Source organism: Rhinolophus hipposideros, assembly GCF_964194185.1.
Source record: "Rhinolophus hipposideros genome assembly, chromosome: 26".
NCBI classification, from domain to species: Eukaryota; Metazoa; Chordata; class Mammalia; order Chiroptera; family Rhinolophidae; genus Rhinolophus; species Rhinolophus hipposideros.
In genome coordinates, this window is record NC_138072.1 from 1,712,838 (window position 1) to 1,733,853 (window position 21,016).

The window sequence follows — 21,016 nt, forward strand, 5'->3', positions numbered from 1 at the left end:
AACCCTGGTGGTCCCCGCGCCCCATCCTTCTCATGGAGAGCTCTCAGGCCACCACCGTGTTTTAGGAGCTTCTAATATCTGCAGCAGCAGCAAATTTGTCTGGGAGGCAAGTCTCATCTGCCACTCACCCAGAGCAGGCTGTATTAAACTTTTATATTTATTGACATTTCATTACCATAATTGACTGCACTTGCTTCTCTAGGAGAAGGCACAGGGCTGCCCCCTGAGCAGAAGAACTAGTCCCTTGAGTAGGATTTGCAATTAAAAACAAGGCAGAATGGATTTTTTTTTATTGTGTAAATATGATGAGTTGAATTTTCGGCTTTAACTAGAGAATACTGGGTGTACAGAAACCTTTTTTTTCAAGAGTGAGAGAAATTAGGAGTCCGTGGAAAGATGACCCCCAAAGGTGTCAATCAGTTTATATGGAATCAACAAGGCATGAAAAAGCCACCGTTAGCGTGTGAGCTGGGGGAGCTCCTGACGGAGCCTAGCAATGGCCCCCGCTTGTCACTGAGCTGGCACCTGTCCACCACCTGCAAACATCAAGGGTTCTCAGAGCTCCTCTGGTTTCCGTTTCTGAACGTGTGGAAGACAGGGCTGGTGCACAGGTCACCTGAAGCTGAGCTGGACACCACGGAGTATATGGTTTGCCTGACACACAGCTCTGACTTAACCGGGGTGCCTGAGCGCTGCACCATGTAAAAACAGTCCATGCTCTACTGATAGTAACATAAACCCTCCAGAGACCAACGGGATAGAGGAGTGACAGCTAGGGCCACAGAGGTGGAAGTGACCTGGATAGGACACAGCGAGACCTGGGCCACCGTGACCCCTTCCAAACGAAGCCACGTGAAGTCTCCAGCCCTCAGTGCCCTGAACTTACATAAGTCAGGTAAGCCAGATGGTAATAAGGTGGCTCCCACATCTGTGATTCCCAGGGGATCAGAGCAGTTGGGACCATCCTGCCAACTTTAGCTTGGAATCAGTTTCTTACTATGTACACAGTACATTGTAATCAAAATCACTCGTTGAGCCCTAATTCCGAAGGTGTACTAAAATAAACCACACACATGTTGCTATTGACTTTTTTATCATTAAGATAGGGTTAACTCAGTTCTGATACGTGTGTAGTTCTAACGGGTCTGCAGTAAGTTCAAACATGGAGCTCATACTGGGAAATGGAGTCCATTGTAACTGGAAAGAACCTAAAGAATGAATTGTTTTATTATTCAGATGGGTTAATTAAAAGTCAATGTGTGTGTAGTTCAGACAGGTGTGAAATAACAAGTTCAAGCACTAGACATTCATACTTGAAAACGTAACACCCTGGGAGCAAAAGCAACTGAAATTCTTTCAGAGATTGATTCTGTGTTCAGTGAGATGGCTTCCAGAAATCAATTGGCATACCAACGCCTTCATAGCCAGACATTTGTTTACAAGCTGATTTGAAAGCTCAAACATGCTTATTAAATGGGGGCTCTGATAACATTTCCTTCAAGGAGGATTTATCAAATTGCAGCAGCTCTGAAGCAGGCTCAGCAATTTATTCCTGGAAGCGCACACAGGGCTGCAACTTCCTGACATTTTATTTCAAACATTTTCCTTGTTGAATGCAGAGTTTGTAGTCAGTTTAGGAGCAGCTGGCCTTGTCCTTTATGTACTTAGTAAAATTAATTTATTGCCCTTTTACATGTAATCTTTGTGCCGTTAAATTCAGGGCAGGTATTGAAGACATACTCTAAGCTGGTTGTCCCCTCTGGATAAATTTCACTTGTCATGAAGGTGGAAACAGTTTTAGCTAAATTGCTTTTAGTTCTAATAGCTGAATTTTTTTTGATGACTTGAGGATTATAAGATGCTTGTCATTTTCCTACGATACACAATAATAGAAGATAATGAGTGAGTTGCCAGTAGAGCTTCCCCTTGGGAAGACGTTCCAGTGGCTGGTAATTGGCTACAATATGCAAATACTGAAAGTGAGCCCACTACAAAGTCCTCGTGTGGCTTTATATACATACGGACATGTATGTTGTGTGTGCGTTTAGTTTTGAAATGCGGCTAGAAATGAATTCTTGTCATAATTCCAAGATGCTACATGCACAGAATTGATTTGACAGTGCTTAGTCTTACTGATAATCATGATTTCCTTTTTGCTTAACAAGGTTGTTTAGTATGTATTACATAGATGCCGGATTAAAGAATTAAAACTGCGTGGCTGACCTAAGGTTTAAGCAGGACAGTTGGTGTGAAGCTCGTACTCCCATTCCCCTTCTAGGTCTGGGCCCCAGGCTGCCGAGCACAGCGGGGCTATTTCAGTTGCTGGCCCTCTGAGGGCACCACGAGGGCCTTCGCTTCTGCAAACAGCTGTGGAGCACACCCCATGTGCCAGCCCCATGCCAGCCTCTGGGCCTGAGAGGGGACCTGTGCTGTTGTATGTCACTTTCTTCCCTCTTCCATCTCCAGGAACAGTTCCTGGAAGCCCCCTCGCTGTGTACAGCTCAGTCTGGCCTTGTTCTTCATCCTCTGCAGTAATAAGCTCACACGTTCTTTACCGTGAGCTGCGGTCAGTAGGAAAAAGCCAGAACGTGGCCGTGCGTTCCTAGCCTGTCCAGCAGAGTTGCCATAAAGCACTCTGTGGGCACCACATCCACCCGTCAAGGTGACACACGTTTGCTGTGTGGGGTCCTCTTGGCGTCAGGACCGTGGCCTGTATTGTGGCTGGAGACACAATAATTACTGTCTACTGGTCTTAACACACTGCGAGGAAACATTTTCATTTGTTTGAGAAGGCATCGCCATGGGGCAGTTGAGAATATTCTGTCGGCAGACCTGGAAATTTATCATGCGGGATTTGGGAGCACTGTACTGTATTTCTTCTGGTTGAATCTGAAGAAAGTAGCGGGGTTCAAGTTTATCCAGCAATTCCTCGTCACAGCTTCTCTAACCCCACGGGGAGGAGAGTGTGGTCGAGGAGAGTATCACTCCAGGAATAAGGCACTTCTTCTAGAAGCTGAATCACGCCGACAGCTTCGAATGCCCCCCCTGGTCCCCAAGCACTTCCTCCTGTTTTATCTGAACCCACGTCGTGGGCCTTACCTGTGAGAGCCCCGGCGCTGAGCGCTGTGCAAAGGTCGGTCAGACAGGCACAGTTAGGCGGGTGGGCCACACCTCTCACCACTGCCGAGCGCAGGGCTGTGTCTCATTGTACCCCCTCACACCTTAGGTTTCCCTTCAACATTCTTATACTCAATGGATAAAGCCATCCCTGTCCTGTAGGTGAGTGGTAAGCTGCCCATAGGGAATTTCGCATGCTTTTTTGCAATAATGCCATTTACCATGTGTCCTGTGCTATCAGCACCGTGACGTGATGCGTCACGGAAACCGGCTCTGTCACTATTTCAAAGTTCACAGTCTAGACAGACCCATGGGACTTGGTCAGTACGGCTGTGTGGAGATGAGTTCTCTTCTCAGAAGAGTTAAGAAAAACCCCCATTGGACATATGCTTCCTCCAAAGACTGGAAGAGAACCCACAGAAGTAATTGACTTAGGGTGATGGCATGATGAGTGATTGTTTTTTTCTTCTTGCTTTTCCTTAATGCTGAAATAATTTTATAATCGTAAGTCACAATCACATTAAAATTGCTTCTGGATAATTTAAATCTATTTTTACAATGTGTTTCCAACACTACACCCCCCAAATAAAACGAAGACATTTGGGCTCGATGAAAAAGAAAAGAATTTGTTTTTGTTGAAAGCTCCACGGAGGCTGCCACATGCTGAAATTACGCACGAAGGCCAAGGGGAGTGCCTCCCGCTGCCACAGGTCCCAAGACCTGAACATTCTACTACCATACGAGGTCACTGTGTTTTGACCTTGAACCAAGCACTTCACCTGCCTCTGCCTGAGTTCCTCGGCTGAAAATGGGGGTAATAACAATAATGATGATGATGGTACTTTCTTCTAGGGTTGCCAACTCCACAAATGTCAGCTCCGTGTCAGCTTAGTTTCAATGACTTCTAACTTAACTATTTCCTGTAACTTACTGCAATCCCGAGGTAGACTCCATTGTAAATCATCCCCACCGAACAGGTGAGGCTTGAAAAGCAAAGCAACTTGCTCAACACGACACAGAAAGAACAGTTTGCAATGTGGGCTTGAGCACAGGTCAGACTCTACAACCAGGCACATGCGCGCGTCCCCCCCCCACACACACACACCATTTTCATGCCAAGGTGTAATGAAAATATAGTCTACCCGTAGTTTGATTATTATCGGACTGTAAACGTAACAAGATGTTCTCTACTTTTTTTTCTTTGCTTTCTTCCACTACTTCTATATCTTTTCCTTTAAAAATCCCTCCCCCAGAATATTGCTCTATGCATGTACTTAATATATTCTTTTCTTTCCTCTCATCGTTGTTTTAACTGTCTTCGTAACATTAGCGTACACCAAATGATTTATTATTGCTATTGTTGTTTTAACAAAATCTAGGTCTCCCCAGCCTTGCAATCAGAGAGGTGTTTAGCATTCTGGGGAGACGATGGCGTAGGCTCCCTGGGCCATGGACAAGGTGGCTTGTCACTGTGGGGCCGTGTGACTTCTCGGCCTTGTGACTGTAGTCTGGCATGGTAAGAGGGTGGGGTGGAGGGAAGGGAACACGGACGGAGAACACTCTGCATCGTGAGTCCGTGACCCGCGTGAAAACCTCTCTCATTCTGTTAGAATGGCCACGTGCTTTGGAAAGTCTTCCTCTGTAGCTTTCATCTCAAGAGATTACAGGGAGCCCAGGGAGGTGTGCCAAATGTGTGGTCTAGCTTATTCCGTGGAAGAAAAGAAACCATTTGTTCCACAATTTCAATCAATGAGAGTGTCCAGTTATAACGAGTCACTATGAGTCGATTGGCCGGGATTGGAAGGAAAAGGGCGGGAGGTGTGTGACAGAAATGGGAGTCACTGTGAGGGGAGAGGCAACGGTATCCTAGCAACCAGAGGTGGGGTCAGACGCGCTAGACTCATCCTGGTGGCCCCTGTGGAAGGTCCATAAATGTCGAATCACTAAGAATCAAACCTGAAACTAACAGAACACTTTAGGTCAACTATGATTTTAAAATAATTTTTTTTAAAGTGTGGGAAGGGGGAGCTAGAAGAATCTGGACCGCAGGAGAGGTGTAAGGAAGCCACCAGCTCTCCATCCAGTGGGTCCCCTCCATCCCCTGTGACGGTCAAACACGAGTAGCAAGACCCAATCCTAAAGACTGTAAACACCACCTATTCCTTGACTGTTCTGGTTCTGAAAATCAAACAAGAAATGCACTTGCTCTACTTTTACATGGTAATTACGTCTACCCAGGGACAGCACTTAAGGGAAAATGAAATGTGAACTAAGGAATATTTCTAAAGAGCAGGAATGAAAGTGCTTTGAGAAAGAATGGCACAACCCATTTCATTTCTGAGACTCCGAAGGAAATGAAATCACATTAATTTGTGGACTGAGTCTTGTCCTTTTAATGCATCTCCTAGTTGGGCCAGGGTAGGAGGGAGGATGGGGGCGCAAAAGCCAGCGACTGCACTCTGGAAAGGGGTATGCCAGGTCACAGGGTAAAAATGCTAAACCCAGACTTGAAAGCACAGGAAGCCAAACCCACTGAGACTTTATTTGCTCATCTAGAACGCTTTTCTCAGGAGACCTGTGGAAAGCAGGGACCTAGCAGTGATGGAGGGGGTGGAACTGGTCCAATCGGCAGAAACTCTGCGATGGCACTTGCCTCTGCTTTGATGGGGAAAATGTGATTTATTTAATAATACAGCAAATGCTGTGGAGACAGCCTTTCACTCTCAGATATGCACCGCCGTGGACTGACAGCCTGTAAACATTGATGTCAGTGCTCATGCTACCCGAGCCCTGAGGGCTGAGCCGTGCTGAGCTCTGCAGGGATGCCCAAATGGGCAAGACCAGTCGCTCAGAGGCATCACGATGTCCCATGCACTTATTTTGATAAACCTCAGTTCTAGGGTGGAATGCAAGGAACAGGGCATGCCAGAGTCCTGGGGAGCTGGGCTTAGGCCCAGTGAGCAGACTTTCTCTCCCCCAGGTACCCACAAGGTCATCTCCTCCAAGACTTTGCTCACTCGTCACCTTCACAGAGAGGCCAAGCCAACCATTCTTATTTCATACACGTGCACGGATCACCCTGCCACACATGGGCATAAGCGTGTGTTGACTCCCCTTCACACAACAGTTCCTTTTTCTCTTTCATTCAACTGCGCTGACCTCTAACGTATCATAGGTTTGTCTACAGCGATTATTTACTGCCAGCTTTTCCGTGTCACAACGGTGAGTGACACGAGGGCAGACATCTTTTCCCGTTTTGTTCCCTAATATACGCCAAAGCAATGGAATAGTGACTGGCACACCCTAGGAGGTTCCAGAAATCTTTGTTGATGGAACAGGTAGCTATTCAAAAAGGCGTGGGACCCAACAGCACCTTTCCTGGCTGGCTTCCTTTAGAGTGATAACTGACTCCTGACCACTACACCTCCTGTTCCTTGTTCCTCGCAGACCATCATGCCACATTTTAGGTTACATATGACATGGAGCCTGTCTCTCCCACCAATCTGAATCCAAAAGAGAAGGATTCCACAATTTAGGAGGGTTTTCAATAGCTGACAAACCAGTGTGGCTGATTAATGCAGAAGCTCGAGGAAAGACCCTGGATATTAATCCTTAACTTTGACTTAGCAATTGTCCCGACCCCTGAAAGCCCAGCTTTCAGTCCTGGCAGACTGGACGTGGCTGTGTGTTTGCGATTCTGTGTGCGGGGACACGTTTAACGGAAAACATCAGGGTGGGGAGACAGCAAGTTGGCTTCTCTCAATTATCTGCAGCCCATCTCGTCCTTTCAAAGCACAGGAGTGCTTCTGAGCCAGTTAAATTCCTGCCATTCTGACCACGCTTAATAAAAAGACGCAATTTTTTTTTTTTTGGTCTCTACACTCACTTGTTGCCCAGTAACCAGGAAGATGGATCCTTCCTTCCCATGTACCACTTGTCGGTAAATGTGGTCGAGAATTAAGAGCTCACTCCAGCAGTTCTGAAGCAGCTTCATTTGATCATCAACCTGTAGAAGAAAGAGAAAAAAACATGACACCATTCTTCACTACGTTTTTGTTTTTGCATCGTTTTCTACAGAAGAGAAGTCACCAAAGCGCAGGTGCTCAGTGGTCCCTCAGCGCTCCTGAAAATCATGATTTTCATTTGGACAAATACTTTCTAGTCCGCACAGAAATGCTTCAGCTGAGTGTTTGTAATCAATGAGCCGCTAGGAAAAGGGACTCCATTAGATGGGTCTGTCCGACGTCACCACACCATTAGCCTGTCCCCAGCAGACCCCATTACAACGACCCCAGCTGGCCTGCGCGTATGTGTCTAGAGGCTCATGCATTGAACCAGAGCCGAAAGAGTACGTAGATATTAGCAAGCTGCCAAACCAGGGGGATTTATGGAACAGACGGGGAGGCTGGCAGCCCAGGTGACTTTGGGACACAGAGGCGGCCTGCCATGACCTGTCATCCGCTGACAGAACTGAAATTCCAAGCGGGGCTCCACTCTGACCAGATCTGTCACCGAGCATGGTCTCGATGCCCAGTAGCACCGAGTCGCACGGGTCCCCACCAACTCTCTCAACTATCTTTGTGTGGAAAAGGCGTGGGATTGGCACCTCCCTCACAGACCGCGATGCAGAGCCCATCATGCGTCCATGACAAAAACACAGCTACTCCAGGTGCGCTCCAGAGGCCCGTGCGGTCCCTTGCTATGTCTACTTGTCACGGCGGACGCCGTGTTGACACATCCGCTGTGCATTGATGACAGTAACACCCGGCATGGAGAAGCTGTGTGACAGGTTTTCAGATTGGATTCACACACCTGCCCTTGAGAACAGGCCTCATTACAGTCCATTTGCGGAAGAAGAAATGGGGTCTTTGGGTCAGCGGCGCGCCTGGGAGTCTCTTCCGCTCAAGCTCCAGGCTGCCTCCAAAGTCCAAGAGGTGCTAGAATGTTCTAAACCAAATTAATTTAACTCACTTTAAAAAGATTCAGTTCTCAGCGGCCATTCTGTGGGGCTCTGGAGAGTTGGATGATTCTTGGGAAGAGTCAGCCAGCAGCCGTGACAGGAGCGTGTGGCTGATTTTATTTCCATGAGCCCAGGTCACGGTAACAGTGCCCAGCACGGCCCTGAACTTGGAGTGAAAACCGGGAGCAGAAGCCCCGGTAGACGTCTGACTGTGAGAGCTTGGCCAACCCACCTGGCTCTCTCAGCCTGATTTTCTTACCTAAAAATATGTGAGATTGTTCTTGTCCTGAGGATAAATGAGATAGTAGATAGTAGGTGGGAAATCCCCTCATAAAGTGTAAAACAATAGAAAATGAAGAAACGAGGGGAAACAGAAGGCTCGCGACTGGTGGCCATATTGATTCTGTTTTGAAGGAAAAAAGCGATTGTAGGGATCAAAGCAGCAACCAGGCTCGGCGACCAGGAAAAGGCTCCCCAAACATCTCCATCAGAAATACTTCAAACCAGACATGCACTCATTACATACATGGATATTTTTAGGAGCCGGTTATTTGGCGGGTATAAGTGCCAGACCTGGGATACGTGGCACACAGGGTCCCCACCTGTGACAATAACTCTGGTGGGGACAATGCTCACCCACCCACGACTTGGTGGCTTAGTGGAAATCTCCAGTGTTGTGTGCTGTCACACATCAGGCTGTGGGCAGCAGTGGCACAGAGATTACTACACGTTCTCTGCAAACTGTGGCCACACATCCTGGCCCCCAGAGCAGATTCTGGGAGCCATCTCAGAGGCTTGGGCTGATGTCAGACAAAGCCCACTTCACCCTGTGGGTTTTATGATGTTCTCGTGCCAGCAAACATGCTACCAGCATCGCATTTCAAGTTTATCAGACTACAGTGGCCGTTTGTCTCCATGGTACATTTTCTTTCTGTGATGTGGGGCTTTTGTTATTTACTTAGGTCGCTTTTCAAGGAAGCCTAAAACACTGTACTTTGAGATTGTCTCCCAAGAAACAGTTAGCATGCACATTAATGCTGCAAATAATTTCAAAATGGGTGGGAGAATATGGACTCCCCCAAGTGTATTTATGGGTGTCTGTACGGGTTGCCAGTTTCTGTACCTATTTACACAGCAAGGAAATGTATTCCCATTTTGCAGGTGGAAAAACGAAAGAGCTGAGAGAGTGTCTGCTGGCCACGCAGAAAAGGAGGGAAGGTGAGTGGCAATGAAAACAAGCGTGTTTCCTGGCGCGTTACGGGGTTCTTCCTCTTTATTCACATTCGAAGGTCCCCCACCCTTCCTAAGTAACGTGACAGAAATACTCAGGTAACAGAGTTTGCCAGCATCGAGGCACGTTCAGATTGGAAGGTAAGAACCTGACGTTTCCTGGCTCTCCTTTCTTCTGGGATGTTGGGAATGTGCTTCCAAATAGGATGTATTTTTGTCTTATGTTCAGAAAAAGAGTGGGTTATATCATTTTCAGACCTTATTCCTGACTCTGTGTGTCTGTATGTGTGTGTGTGTGTGTGTGTGTGTGTGTGTGTGTGTGAGAGAGAGAGAGAGAGAGAGAGACAGAGAGAGAGACAGAGACAGAGACAGAGACGGAGACAGAAAGACAGAGAGAGCGCGCCCATTGCTCAGGAAGGAGCAAAGCTTCTGCTGTCAGAAACCGCCCCCCTTAGTAAGAAGTTCCTCACTAAGGGGCTGGATGTTTTTTGGCCCCAATTCCTTCCCCTGCTGCCTGAGTCCAGAGGCGGGAAGGAGATGATGGGTAGGCTTCTAAAATCTGCATATTTCTCTGTTCCTCTGCTTCCTCAGGAATTGCGGGAACAGGTGAAAACATCGATTTCCCCTAATTAGCACTTCATGTTTAGTGTTCTATTTCATGCTGTCCGTGTCATCATGTGTCCCCTGGCATCTGTTTACACAAGGACTGGCATTGCTCGTTGATCCATCTGCCCTCCTTGAGGGCAGGGGCGCGTGGGACTGAAGCTCCACCTCCAAGCATAAAAGATGCGTCTTATAAATGCTTGTGAAGTGAACGACTGGGCGGCCAGCTGCCCTCACTTCGCAGGTATCTGCTGTGCTCTGTGTCCCTGGTACCTAGCCTGCAGTATCGGGGAGCCACCCTTCAGTGTCAGGGCGCCTGCCCGTACCCTGCCTGGACCCACAGGTGGCCTCTGGTGCAGACGTCTTGACGGATTGTAATTTCAACGCCCTCCTGAGCCTTGAGTCCTTGCCTGAACGCTCTGAGGAGGCGTCCACGCCCGCATTCCGTGTCACTGGGCTCCCTAATGGATTGTGTCCTGTTTTACGGTATCTTGGGCCTGGTGAGTTTGCACCTTGGCTGTGCCCTCGTGGGTGTGCGGCTCTGGATAGAAGGACAGGGGAAATGTGACGGCCGACGTGTCCCTTATCTATAGATAAGAAACGCTGGCAATTTTGAAGGGAAAACAGAGTCGTAGGAGCGATCTGGGGTCAGGAGAAGTGAAGACAACTTTTCCCGGCAGTGACTCTGTCAGTAGACAGTTTGGGGAGCGGAGAAGGGGGGCTGATGGCACGTAACCCGCTCTGCCCCCCGAAACATCTCTGGTGTGATCCTGTGTTATCAGCGGTAATAAAGGGGAGGACTTATCTCGGAAACCTAGTTACTCATCAGGGGAACTATTTATCCTGATGTTATAGACGCGCCTGCACAGGAATACAAGCCCCGTATTGTTACGAAGCTCAACTTCCCACAACTCAGGAGGTTAATCATTAGAAACGTGTGCTTTCTCAGGGGAACGGGGGAGATTTGGCAAACAACCCAAGGAAGAAAAATGTGTGGCTCTTTCTCCAGCCCACACGTACCTTATCGAAAACTTTCTGTCGGCCCTCCCCTTTCCCTTTTAACCAGCCAGCAACTGAACCCGGAGCCCACTGTCCCCCTGCACAGGAGAACGTTCTGCTGACATGAATGGTCGTTTAAAGGGGATGTGAACCCATTTCTTATTTCTGGTCACAAAGCCTGGTGTGCCAGGCCTGGTGTGAGAAACTTGGTGGGAAATGGGTGACTAAGGCACAATCCAGCCTTCAACGAGCAGAGACACGAATGCAAACCTGTTCTTATAATCCCAGGGCCACTTTACCCGGCTTCACTTCCTGGGGAGGCCCCCAGGGGTCCTGGACGCTTCTGAGAAGGGTGTGTTCAAGCAGACATTTCCAGAGAATCACTTAATAAACTCTCTTCTCAGTAGCTCCTGCAAGAACTCTTAGAACAAAGCGTTCAAAAAGCGGTGTAGAGATTCTTCAGAATCATTACAAATAAAGTCCACGTATTATTTCCCTTCCTTCCTTCCTTCCTTCCTTCCTTCCTTCCTTCCTTCCTTCCTTCCTTCCTTCCTTCCTTCCTTCCTTCCCTCCTTCTTTCCTTCCATCCTTCCTTCCTTGTTTCTGGCAAAAAGAATGAAAAATTACTGGAGGTGGGACCCCCATTCCCTTAGTGACAATGATGACATTTATAAAGGTATATCCAGAAGCAGGGAGAGAAAATCCAAACCCAAACAAAAATCAAAACCAACGGAACGAATGTTAACAGCCGCTGTGAGCCAGGCAGACCTACAGCTGCTCCAACCCTTCCTTGTTTGTATAAAACACACGGAAGGGTATCTGCAAACTGCTACAAAGTCCAACGAGAAATGATTTCACATTAACAGTGATTAAACAAGCACTAAAAACACGACTGCACAAGAGAAACCGCAGCCAGGAAAACTCCCCTGTCAACTGTGGGAATACCCAGTGGATTTACGGCCAGACGGTCTTCCTTGCTCGGCGATAGCAGACGTGGCCCCAGAGGACTTTCTAAGTGGGTGGCTGTTATTTTATAATACGGAGACTTAGCTGTCATCACCTCGCCCGGGCGTCTCTGAACACGGGATTTCTTCTCCCCTGTGTGTCCCTCACTTCAGGTGAGGGATGCAGGAGGCAGAGGGTTTAACTGCATGACGTCTGCCCATGGCCATTCCCACCAGCCCCTTCCGAGCTACACACATTCCACTCCACCCAGGACGGGAGCAGTGCAGAGAATCTAAGACCCAGAGGGACCACCCACTTCTCCCTCCTGATCTGATTCATCCAGACACAGTCACTGCAATTACCTACTCTGGTCACGCTGTTCCTTTGCTCACAAACCTTTCCCAAAGTCCCTCAATTTCCCTTCAAAGCTCTCTGCCCGACTAGTGTATGCTGGGAGTGGCCACTGCTCAGGGTGGCTACTGACCCTGCAGCCCGGGGTGGCCTGAGGCAGCCAGGAACTGAGGAGCGAACAGGAGGAAAGGGGCTGTCATTCCGCTGATCTCCTAAATGTCAGGGGAAACGGGGCCACCTGGGCCCTGCCCCCGTCCACCTGTCAAGTGGAAGAGAGAAACAAGATAGCTGTCCGCAGAGGGAGGAGACAGAACATAAGACAGACCAGCCTCTACTTCTCACAGCTCAGTGTAGGGTCACTCAATGGACATGGTTGGAGGCCTTGGACGTCAGGTGTCCCGAGGAGCCGGTAGAAGCCAGGGTCCCACAGGACATGCCCGATCACGAATCACCAAGAACAGGCTCGGCAGGTCCCGTGTGAGACGTCGGGGCTCGCGCGTGTTTTCTCGGGGGCCCCCATCGAACAGTGTACCATTCCTCCCAAAGCCCAGTGCTTCCAAAGGTAAGTTCCACTTCCCCAGCATGTTCACGTGCTGTCAGGCCTACCTTGCAGGGATGTGGGACTCAGCATTACTCGGTGTGAAGATGTGTTAATGCCAGGTACTCAGTGTCGTCTTCATTTGTGTGAGTGTGACACAGCTATTGAAGTGAGAGACACCTCTGAGGTTTGGAGACAGGCAGTATGGTGTGTAAGTGTTACGTATCCCTACTGAGGTAGGTGGCACTCGACGGCATGATGTAATTTAGCCAGTTTCTTTCGACTAGAATTGTAGCTGCGTGTTATGTATCATTGAGTTGGCTGTGACTCTGGGTGGTGTATGATGAGTGCCATCCACGTGTCTCGTCCTCACAGCCCTGCTCAGCTCCTGCAGACTCAGCCTGTGGCCTCTTTTATGGAGTCAGTCCACCTCCTATTTGGTCTCCCTCTTTTCCTGCTCCCTGCTATTTTCCCAGCACTCTTGTCTTTTCCAGAGAACCCTGCCCTCTCATGATGTCCCACAGTAGGACAGCTGCAGCTTTGGCGTTTGCCTCCAGCAATGGTCAGACTTAACTTGCTCTAGGACCCCCTCGTTCATCTTCCTGGTGGTCCAGGGTCTCCACAGAGCTCCTCCCAACACCATAGTGCAAATGAACCAATTTCTTTCCCATCCGCCTTCTTCCCCGTCCAACCTTTGCGTCCGTATGTAGTAAGAGGGAACACAAGGGTGTGATGGTCTCAGCCTTGGTCCCTAATGACACGTCTGTGCTCTTGGTGACCTTTCCGAGTCCTTCCAAGTCTCATTCTCAGAGTTTGTCAAATCTAAGGACGCACTTTACCTAGCTTTTACTCCTCTTATCCACATTTCCAAAAGCTTCTTGTTGAAACATCAATTACTTACAAGCTAACAGTACGTTCATCATGTTTGGGGTCAGACAGGAGTTGGCACACAGCAGTCCTGTTAAGTGTCTGTACACACGTAATTCATGTGTTCTGATTCGGTGGTACTCAAAGGTAATGGGCGAGGCTCTTTCCCTGTGGCTTGTATTGCTTCAGAGTCAGAGCACGTGCATATGTAATGAGATAAAAGAAAGGGCGTCTGTGCCATCACACCAGGTTAGTTGGTCCACACTTCCCCAGAGCTGCTTGGACATGACAACTCAGTCTAGTGTCTTTTGCAAAGTAAAGAAGGTAGGAATTAACGTACTGCTGAACTCTGGGCCAGCCCAGCTCCAGATCAGTGAGACGGGTATTACAAAGGACGGATTGGATGAGGGCGTGTTAACGTAGGAGTCATTCCTCTTGTCAGATAAGGGACATGTCCCAATCAACAATAAATCAAACACTTACTGGTGCTGGCCATTGTTGAGACTTGAATAAATATAAAAACTAATTCTTTTGAAAGTCAATTATAGTTTAATTTTTAAAAACCCCACTTGTTCTTATCCTCAAGGAATTTACAAACGAACTGAACAAATAAGACATCTAGCTGGGCAAAATAATTAGTGCACAAGATAACATGTACTGTGTAAAACTCTGTGGCACCAGTAATTAGAAAATGAGTACGTATACAGAGGGTGCCAAAAAAAATCTATACACATTTTAAGAAAGGAAAACACTGTATTAAAATTGTCATACTCAATATATACCGATAACAAAAGATGAATACAAGTCATGTCTGACTTCTGCAACGACAAGAGGTGCTCAAAGTGGTTCCCATCAGCGTAATTTTAATAGGTTTTCTTTCTTAAAATGTATCTACATTCTTTTGGCAACCTCTATATGTGTGAGATATCTAGAAGGCCACATCTTTAAGAAATGAGTTGAAGCAGTTTATATGTACATATGATAAAAGACGAATAATCAATTAAATGAGGAAATGGAGAGAAAGGGAACATAAAGGCAGGAGAAGTCGAAGGCAAGCATAGGATCAGTCCCCCAAACAAGACACCCTATTAATGGTAGTTAAATCTAAACCGAAATAAATAAAAGGAGGCAAAATATGAGAGGTGTTAAGTGAAGTCCAAAGGAAAACATGTCAGGGGATGGAAAAAGTTGACGAATGAGAAAAAAAATATATTTTAAGGTAGATGAATGTGACATATTTTCCAGTGCTTTCCCTGGCTGGGTATTGTTTCATTTATGCCATTAGCTGTTTCCTGTTGTCTAGTTTCAAAATCTCCTGTCAATGCAATGCTCCTCACATGTCTGATCAGGCAGTTACTCGTCAAGCAATGACGACAACACTCTTTAAGCACAATGTGTTTTCTTTCGGCCTGGTTAGAATGTCCGGAAAGCATCTGTGACTATGCTTGTCATTTCTGGAGTAGGGTGATGCTGAAAGGACCTAGCGGTCACCTCTAGTTCATGGACTCCATTTTACAGAGGGGAGCACGCGGGTCAGTGTGCTGTGACTTATATGAGGTGACTCGGGTGCCAGAAATGGGGCGGGGACCCGGGGGTTGTGGATCGGAGCCCGGCCTACTGCCATGCAGGACTGAAGAACAACCTTCTCATTTTTTTCTGTTGAAGTTTATTTTTGTAAATACAGAGCTGCCTCGATTTCTTTTCCGCAAGGAAATACAGGAATGGTATTTTAATTTCTCTATTTGAAATGTAAAGAAGCTTGTGATTCGAGGAATGAAGTCCTGTATTTGGAAATACAGAAACATGGCTTCCAAATGATGGAACCGCGGAATTCTCTGGACATAAAATCCAGATAGGTGCCCTTTCTTGGTTTTGGGAGGAAAGGCTATGAAGGTGGCTTGGATGGAGGATTAACTGAATTATGTAAATAGGTTTCAGTTAATCATTTACATAATCCCATGGGGGTCCGTTTTGTGCTGAAACTGAGATAGGAAAGAAGTTCTTCTGGAATCAAGATGGAGAAGGAGCGTAGAGAAAAACAAAGATTTCACTCTCTTCGTATTTTTGAAAATCCAGAAATTATTATATGATATGACTGGCTAGATTTCTCTGTCAAGATATTTAGGCAAATAATAACTTCATTTGACCTGGGGGACATTTTCTCAGTAGCCCACACATGACTTTATCAGGATGTGTCCATCTGGTCACAACAGAGTGTGTAGTGCTCACCCCGTAGTCAGAGGGGAGCACCTTCCCAGTGGTGTTTCACCACTGAAAGGGCCACCTGGCCTGGCCGCAGTCCCAGAAGACCCAAAGGCGACCTGAGTCATCACGTAACTGCTGGGGGCCTGTGTCCCTTCCTACAGCTGCCTGCAGCTCGGCCATGTAGAGGATAGGACTCCCGACCCCGCTAAACGCCCCGAACCTAAAAACGAGGGACCTCGTTGCCATGGAGATGCTTCTCACCAGTATGGCACGGCCCTAGTTTTGACCAGTATTTTCGTTCCCCAGTTGTGGCCTGTTAAGCATGAAAACCATCCTAGACATACACCACTGCAAGGTACTGACTTGGGCATCAAAACTACACCCTCCAGATTTTCAGCAACACCATATCTAGCTCGATGGCACCTGGTGGCAGTCCAGTGTTCCTTATACTGAGGTGCCCATTTCTTCCACTCCCATGTTCGCTATTCCAGTCTCAGGGAGCAACACGTGCCGGCCATCATGCTCCCCCTACCCCCAGGCTGCTTGCCTGACTGTCGGACGACAGGCGGTGTCTACAGAATGAGTGGTTGGCAGTTTCCTTGGAGTAGGCTGGTCGATTCATGGCAAACACTACAGTAATTCAGCCACCTCATAGAGTTGATTCATTTTTCAATGAAACTGACCATCAGTTCCCAGGCTGTGTAGGTAGACACAGGCCTAGAGATGGGTTGTTACGACCCATCGATCACAACACCGCTCCGATTTCACACAGGTGGTCAGTCGTACAGGAGCACCCTCCTGTGTCTGAGTGCTGAGGCAGCAGTGTGTGGGCTGGGAGGGCCTGATCACTGGAATAATCAAAACGCAGCAGCATGAGCGTACGTTCCTCGTCTTACTGATGTTGGCCCTTTTACACCTGCTAGAAAGGAAAGCGTCTGTAGCTCCAACACACAGCTCCTTCCCTGTTATCTCTCTGTGACCAATTAGGACGTTTCTCTGCCAGAAAGTATTTTTCAACTCTTTCTTTATGGCGATTCAGAACCTAGAAGGTACTGGATGATACTCGTAAGGCACTCACAGGACAGAGCGCCTACTGCGAGCGTCCCACCAGGGCGGGATCCAGCCAGGTGCTCAAGGTGATGAGAATGTGTGCAGCCCTGTCCCATCCTACTTCTCCGAGCCCCATTCCACTTTGCCTGCTCATTTCCGGTGAGGGCAGAACATGGCCGATCAGACCGAGGCCCCAGGGTCTCCTTGCTGTTTCACTGCTCAGAAGGAGCCTGGACAGAGCCCGTCTGAAGGGTGAGCTCCCCGTCCCTGACTGTGACACCCTGCTGTCACAAGGTGGGGACCTGCGAGGTGCATCCTAAGACGTGGTATCTCACTGAGCTCAAACGAGGCCGTTCGTCCTGTGAAAATGGCGACACGCTGGCACTCCAAGTGGTATTTCACAGATGGACATTTAAAAAACACCCACCCAAAGAATGAGGTATAATTCCATGTGGGGAAAATCTGGCCTAACTGGACTTGCCTCAGAGTCGAGCTTCACTCTTTCTCAAGGCAGAAATTGGTTTGAAAACGAGGAAAAGGAAGTCTAGGAGAAGTGCACAAGGGGCAAAGCACCGCTCCCTCTGTGCATGGCACTGACAGGGGTGCAAGGACGAAGGGGAAATGCGTGTCAGGGAACCCGGCACTGCGTCACTGCGTACGAGGGAAGTAAGGAGGGTGGGGGCTGCTGTCATTCCACCGTCCGCACTTTCTCTGGGAAACCACATGTGACAGCATTAAGATGGCAGAGCCTGCCTCTGTCCTGTTGCAGTCTGGGAGGTACAATATTTTGTTTGAAAAAAGGGAAATGTCTGCTTATTGGCATGTTGCTCTCCCACTTCTGGAATTCACATGGCCCATTCCTTCAACGGAGAAAGAAACACACAAAGGCCACATAAACGCTTTATGAACTGACTCCCCAAGCCACCATGTCCTCAGCATGTCTGCAGTGAAGGGGTCGCATGGATACAGGGCCGGCAGCGAGTCTGACTCCTGGGTCCTGAAGGTCACACATGTGACTAAAAAGTGAACCACGTTTGGTGACATTGATGTTATACGCTAAAGCAAGCCATCCGCCTGTGTTCGGGCACATTTCGCCCCTGGATTGAACACACACAATTTGTAAAAACTACAGAAGAGAAACAGCATTCCTCATGGTAGAAAAGCAGCCTATTTCTTTGGAACCCTTTTTTTCTGAGTACCTGGTAAACAGAAGATCCGCACGCTAGGAACCAAACCGGCCTGCCTGAATGAGGACGCTGTGAGTCCGGCTTTCGCTGCGGGTGGCGCGCCTGCTGGAGCCCACAGGCCCGGAAAGCCGTCCGTCTCCACTCACACGTGGGTGAACCAGTTCAAGGTGGAAGCGAGCTCTCGGATCAATATGGTGAAGTATGGAGATTGATCTCCTCCCAGAGCGAGTGCATTAACGAGCGCCTCTGTCTGACCTTTGCCCGTGGTACAAATTAGGCTGCACCGCAAACCACATTCCTGAACAGGGACTTTGGTCTTGGCTTGCTTTTAATAAAGCATGTTGCAGACTTCATAGCCCATCTTTTGTACGGACCAGGAGGTCCTTGCCAAATTAGCATGTCATGTCGGGAATTATGGGCAAATCAGCATGAACGCATGCCTTTGAAACAAAGCGTGTTCTTTTCGTTTTTACTCAAGGTGCTAGATAGCTTTCTAAGCAGGAAGCCCTACCAATGGCCTCACTTCATTCTCTCTTAAGTGTCCAGGGAGATACAGCTGTGCCTAAGACCTCAGCCTTTGAGGCACCTACAGTTCACCTGGGGATCTTGTTGAAATGCAAGTTCTGGTTCAGCAGTTCGGGTGGGAGTCCTGCCCGTCCAACCCGCTGACCAGTGAGGCCAGTGCTGGCTGAACATGCCACCCTTTGAATGGAAAGCTGTAGAAAATTCCAGCCAAAGACAGCTCCCTCCACAGGTGCGTGTGTGCACACACAGTCTCACACACACACTCTCATGCCAACATTTTAGGCTCAGGGACATGGTATGAGAACAGTACACTATGATGGCAGAGTAAGAGCTTAGGGGCTGGACAGTCCTGTGCAAGCCCAGGCTACCCCGGCGGCCAACAGATAAGCATGACGTTGGGCAAATGACGTAATGCCTTGAGCCTCACTTTGTTTCTGCTTCGGCCAAACTCTAATATGGCCCCCCACCCACCTTGTGGCAAGGGTTCATTGACCAACGCACACCCAGAGCTTAGGACAAGGCTTGGTCTCCCTAAGTGACAGCTCTTCCTAGAGGACATCACAGTTCTTCTGTAAGAGTCAGAGTTAGTCCGTCATCCTTAACTCCGTCAAGTATCACGAAACAGGTAGGAGCTGAATGCAAAATGCAGATCAAAGCACCAGCTCTAGGCTTCTGTGCGGTCATGGTCTCCCCACTGATTTTCTTACGTGCCTTGAGGGCCGACGAGGCAGAACCTCCAGCTGCTGGAGAGGCCCAGTGGGATGTGGACCTCAGAAGGTGACTTGAGTGCTTCCCAGCTGCTCTTGGATGGCAGCTCCAAGCGGTTGGGGCCAGAGTGGCCCCAGTGTGAGTGTGTGTGTGAAGGAGGGGCGAAGCCTGGCACGCAGCCTGTAGTGACCTACACACACACTGTGTGCTGTCCTCATGGCTGCCACACCACCAGCACAGAGGGTGCCCCTCCCTGGTGTCTCTCCTCATGCCCCACCTCCTTGCTCAGTGGAACATTCCAGGTTGGGAATTGCATTCAGTTGCCACCCGGCTTTAATCCCCACGGAAGAGGAAAATACCACAGAAGTGGTGTTTAAATGAGTGGTTTCCCCAGTGTGGTCAGAGGGCCCAGGGGTGAAAACTCCGTTACACTGAGATGCTCTCTGCCCTTTGACCTCTTTGAGATGCTCTCTGCCCTTTGACCCTCTGCCTCTCACGGCTGGACTGAGCTACAGGGTGGAAATGACATCATTGCTCTGGAGACAGCTGGAACGTCTGCTTGTGAATCCCTGTGTTTTAACCATTTCTCAGTTTTAAATCTCAGTACGTTCTTCTCGGCGGTTACAGCTCACGTGCACTAAAGGTCTTTGCAGTCCCCAGTCATTTTCAAGAGTGCAAAGGGGGCCTGAGGTCAAAACGCATGTGAAATACTTGTCTAAATCAGTATCAGTCATTTTCATGTGAACATAAATGAATCTCTTAACAACAAATTTGTCGAGTAACTACTTAGTTCAAAGCTCTGTGCTAGCGTTTGTGGGAGAAAACAGTGACAAGTAAGGCACAAGGATGAGTTGGGGAGATAGACATGTAAGTAACACTGAGGGGGTCACATGATCACTGTGTATCCCTGATTTTGTCGGATGGTCCAACAGTTCCATGACTACCTGTAGACTTGTCACATCAACGGCTTTAAGTTTGGTGATGATGGAATATATGCATTTATACTAGCTAACATAGAAGAACAAGCAAAATACAGAAATAGAGGAAAGAGAGTGATTGGTTCCAGCTCAAGCAAGTGACAGCAGTTCTGGGGATCGGTGTTTAAGGTCAGCCCTGTGTGGAGGATCTAAGCAGAGAGCAGGGCCGGCCAGTGCCTGGAGGTGTGAAGATTGCAAACGTGGGGCCAAAGATGAGTGTGGTGTGTGTGGAGTCGGGTGGCACATGGTCAAGGAGTGACAACAGACCTGTGAAGAACTGTCACTTTTTCTGTCAGTGCCATGAAACGGTGGGAGAGACCTGATCAAGTCAGAAACCCCGGGAGAATGGCTGGAAGGAAGGGTTTGTTTAACTCTCCCTGGGGGACCCCTACGATTGCACTCACCATATTGTAATTGTCTGGGTTTTCTAATTTCTAATAACGTTTCTGGAGCAACTTGTCTCCTCACCTTTCCCATGAACAACAGACAGGATTCTTTGGCCTGAATAAACCCTGTTTGATAGAAAGTCACTTAGCAGTGAACGAATCGTGTTGGACTCTTGGAGCCCCTTTCCTCTCTCCACCCTGACTCCAACCAGGTTTCCATGTCCTGATCATGGAGTTAGATGGGCTGATAATGTCACCAACTTCTCTGTCCTTGCTCCTCCTTGAGGCGACTAGGGATAAGGCAGACCTTACACCACCCAAGAGAACTGAGGGGTTACAGACTCAAGGAAATCGGCTTATAAAACCTG

The 21,016-nt window shown here is 48.3% G+C and overlaps 1 protein-coding gene across 1 annotated transcript in view; it reads right to left on the reverse strand.

Moving 5' to 3' along the window:
• The window catches only part of NR5A2 (nuclear receptor subfamily 5 group A member 2), a 91,390-nt gene that overhangs the window by 33,211 nt on the left and 37,163 nt on the right, over window positions 1-21,016 (reverse strand). The window contains exon 5 of the mRNA XM_081039048.1: window positions 7,004-7,123. Within this exon, the coding sequence (XP_080895174.1) occupies window positions 7,004-7,123 (120 nt within the window). The remainder of the gene's footprint in view (window positions 1-7,003; window positions 7,124-21,016) is intronic.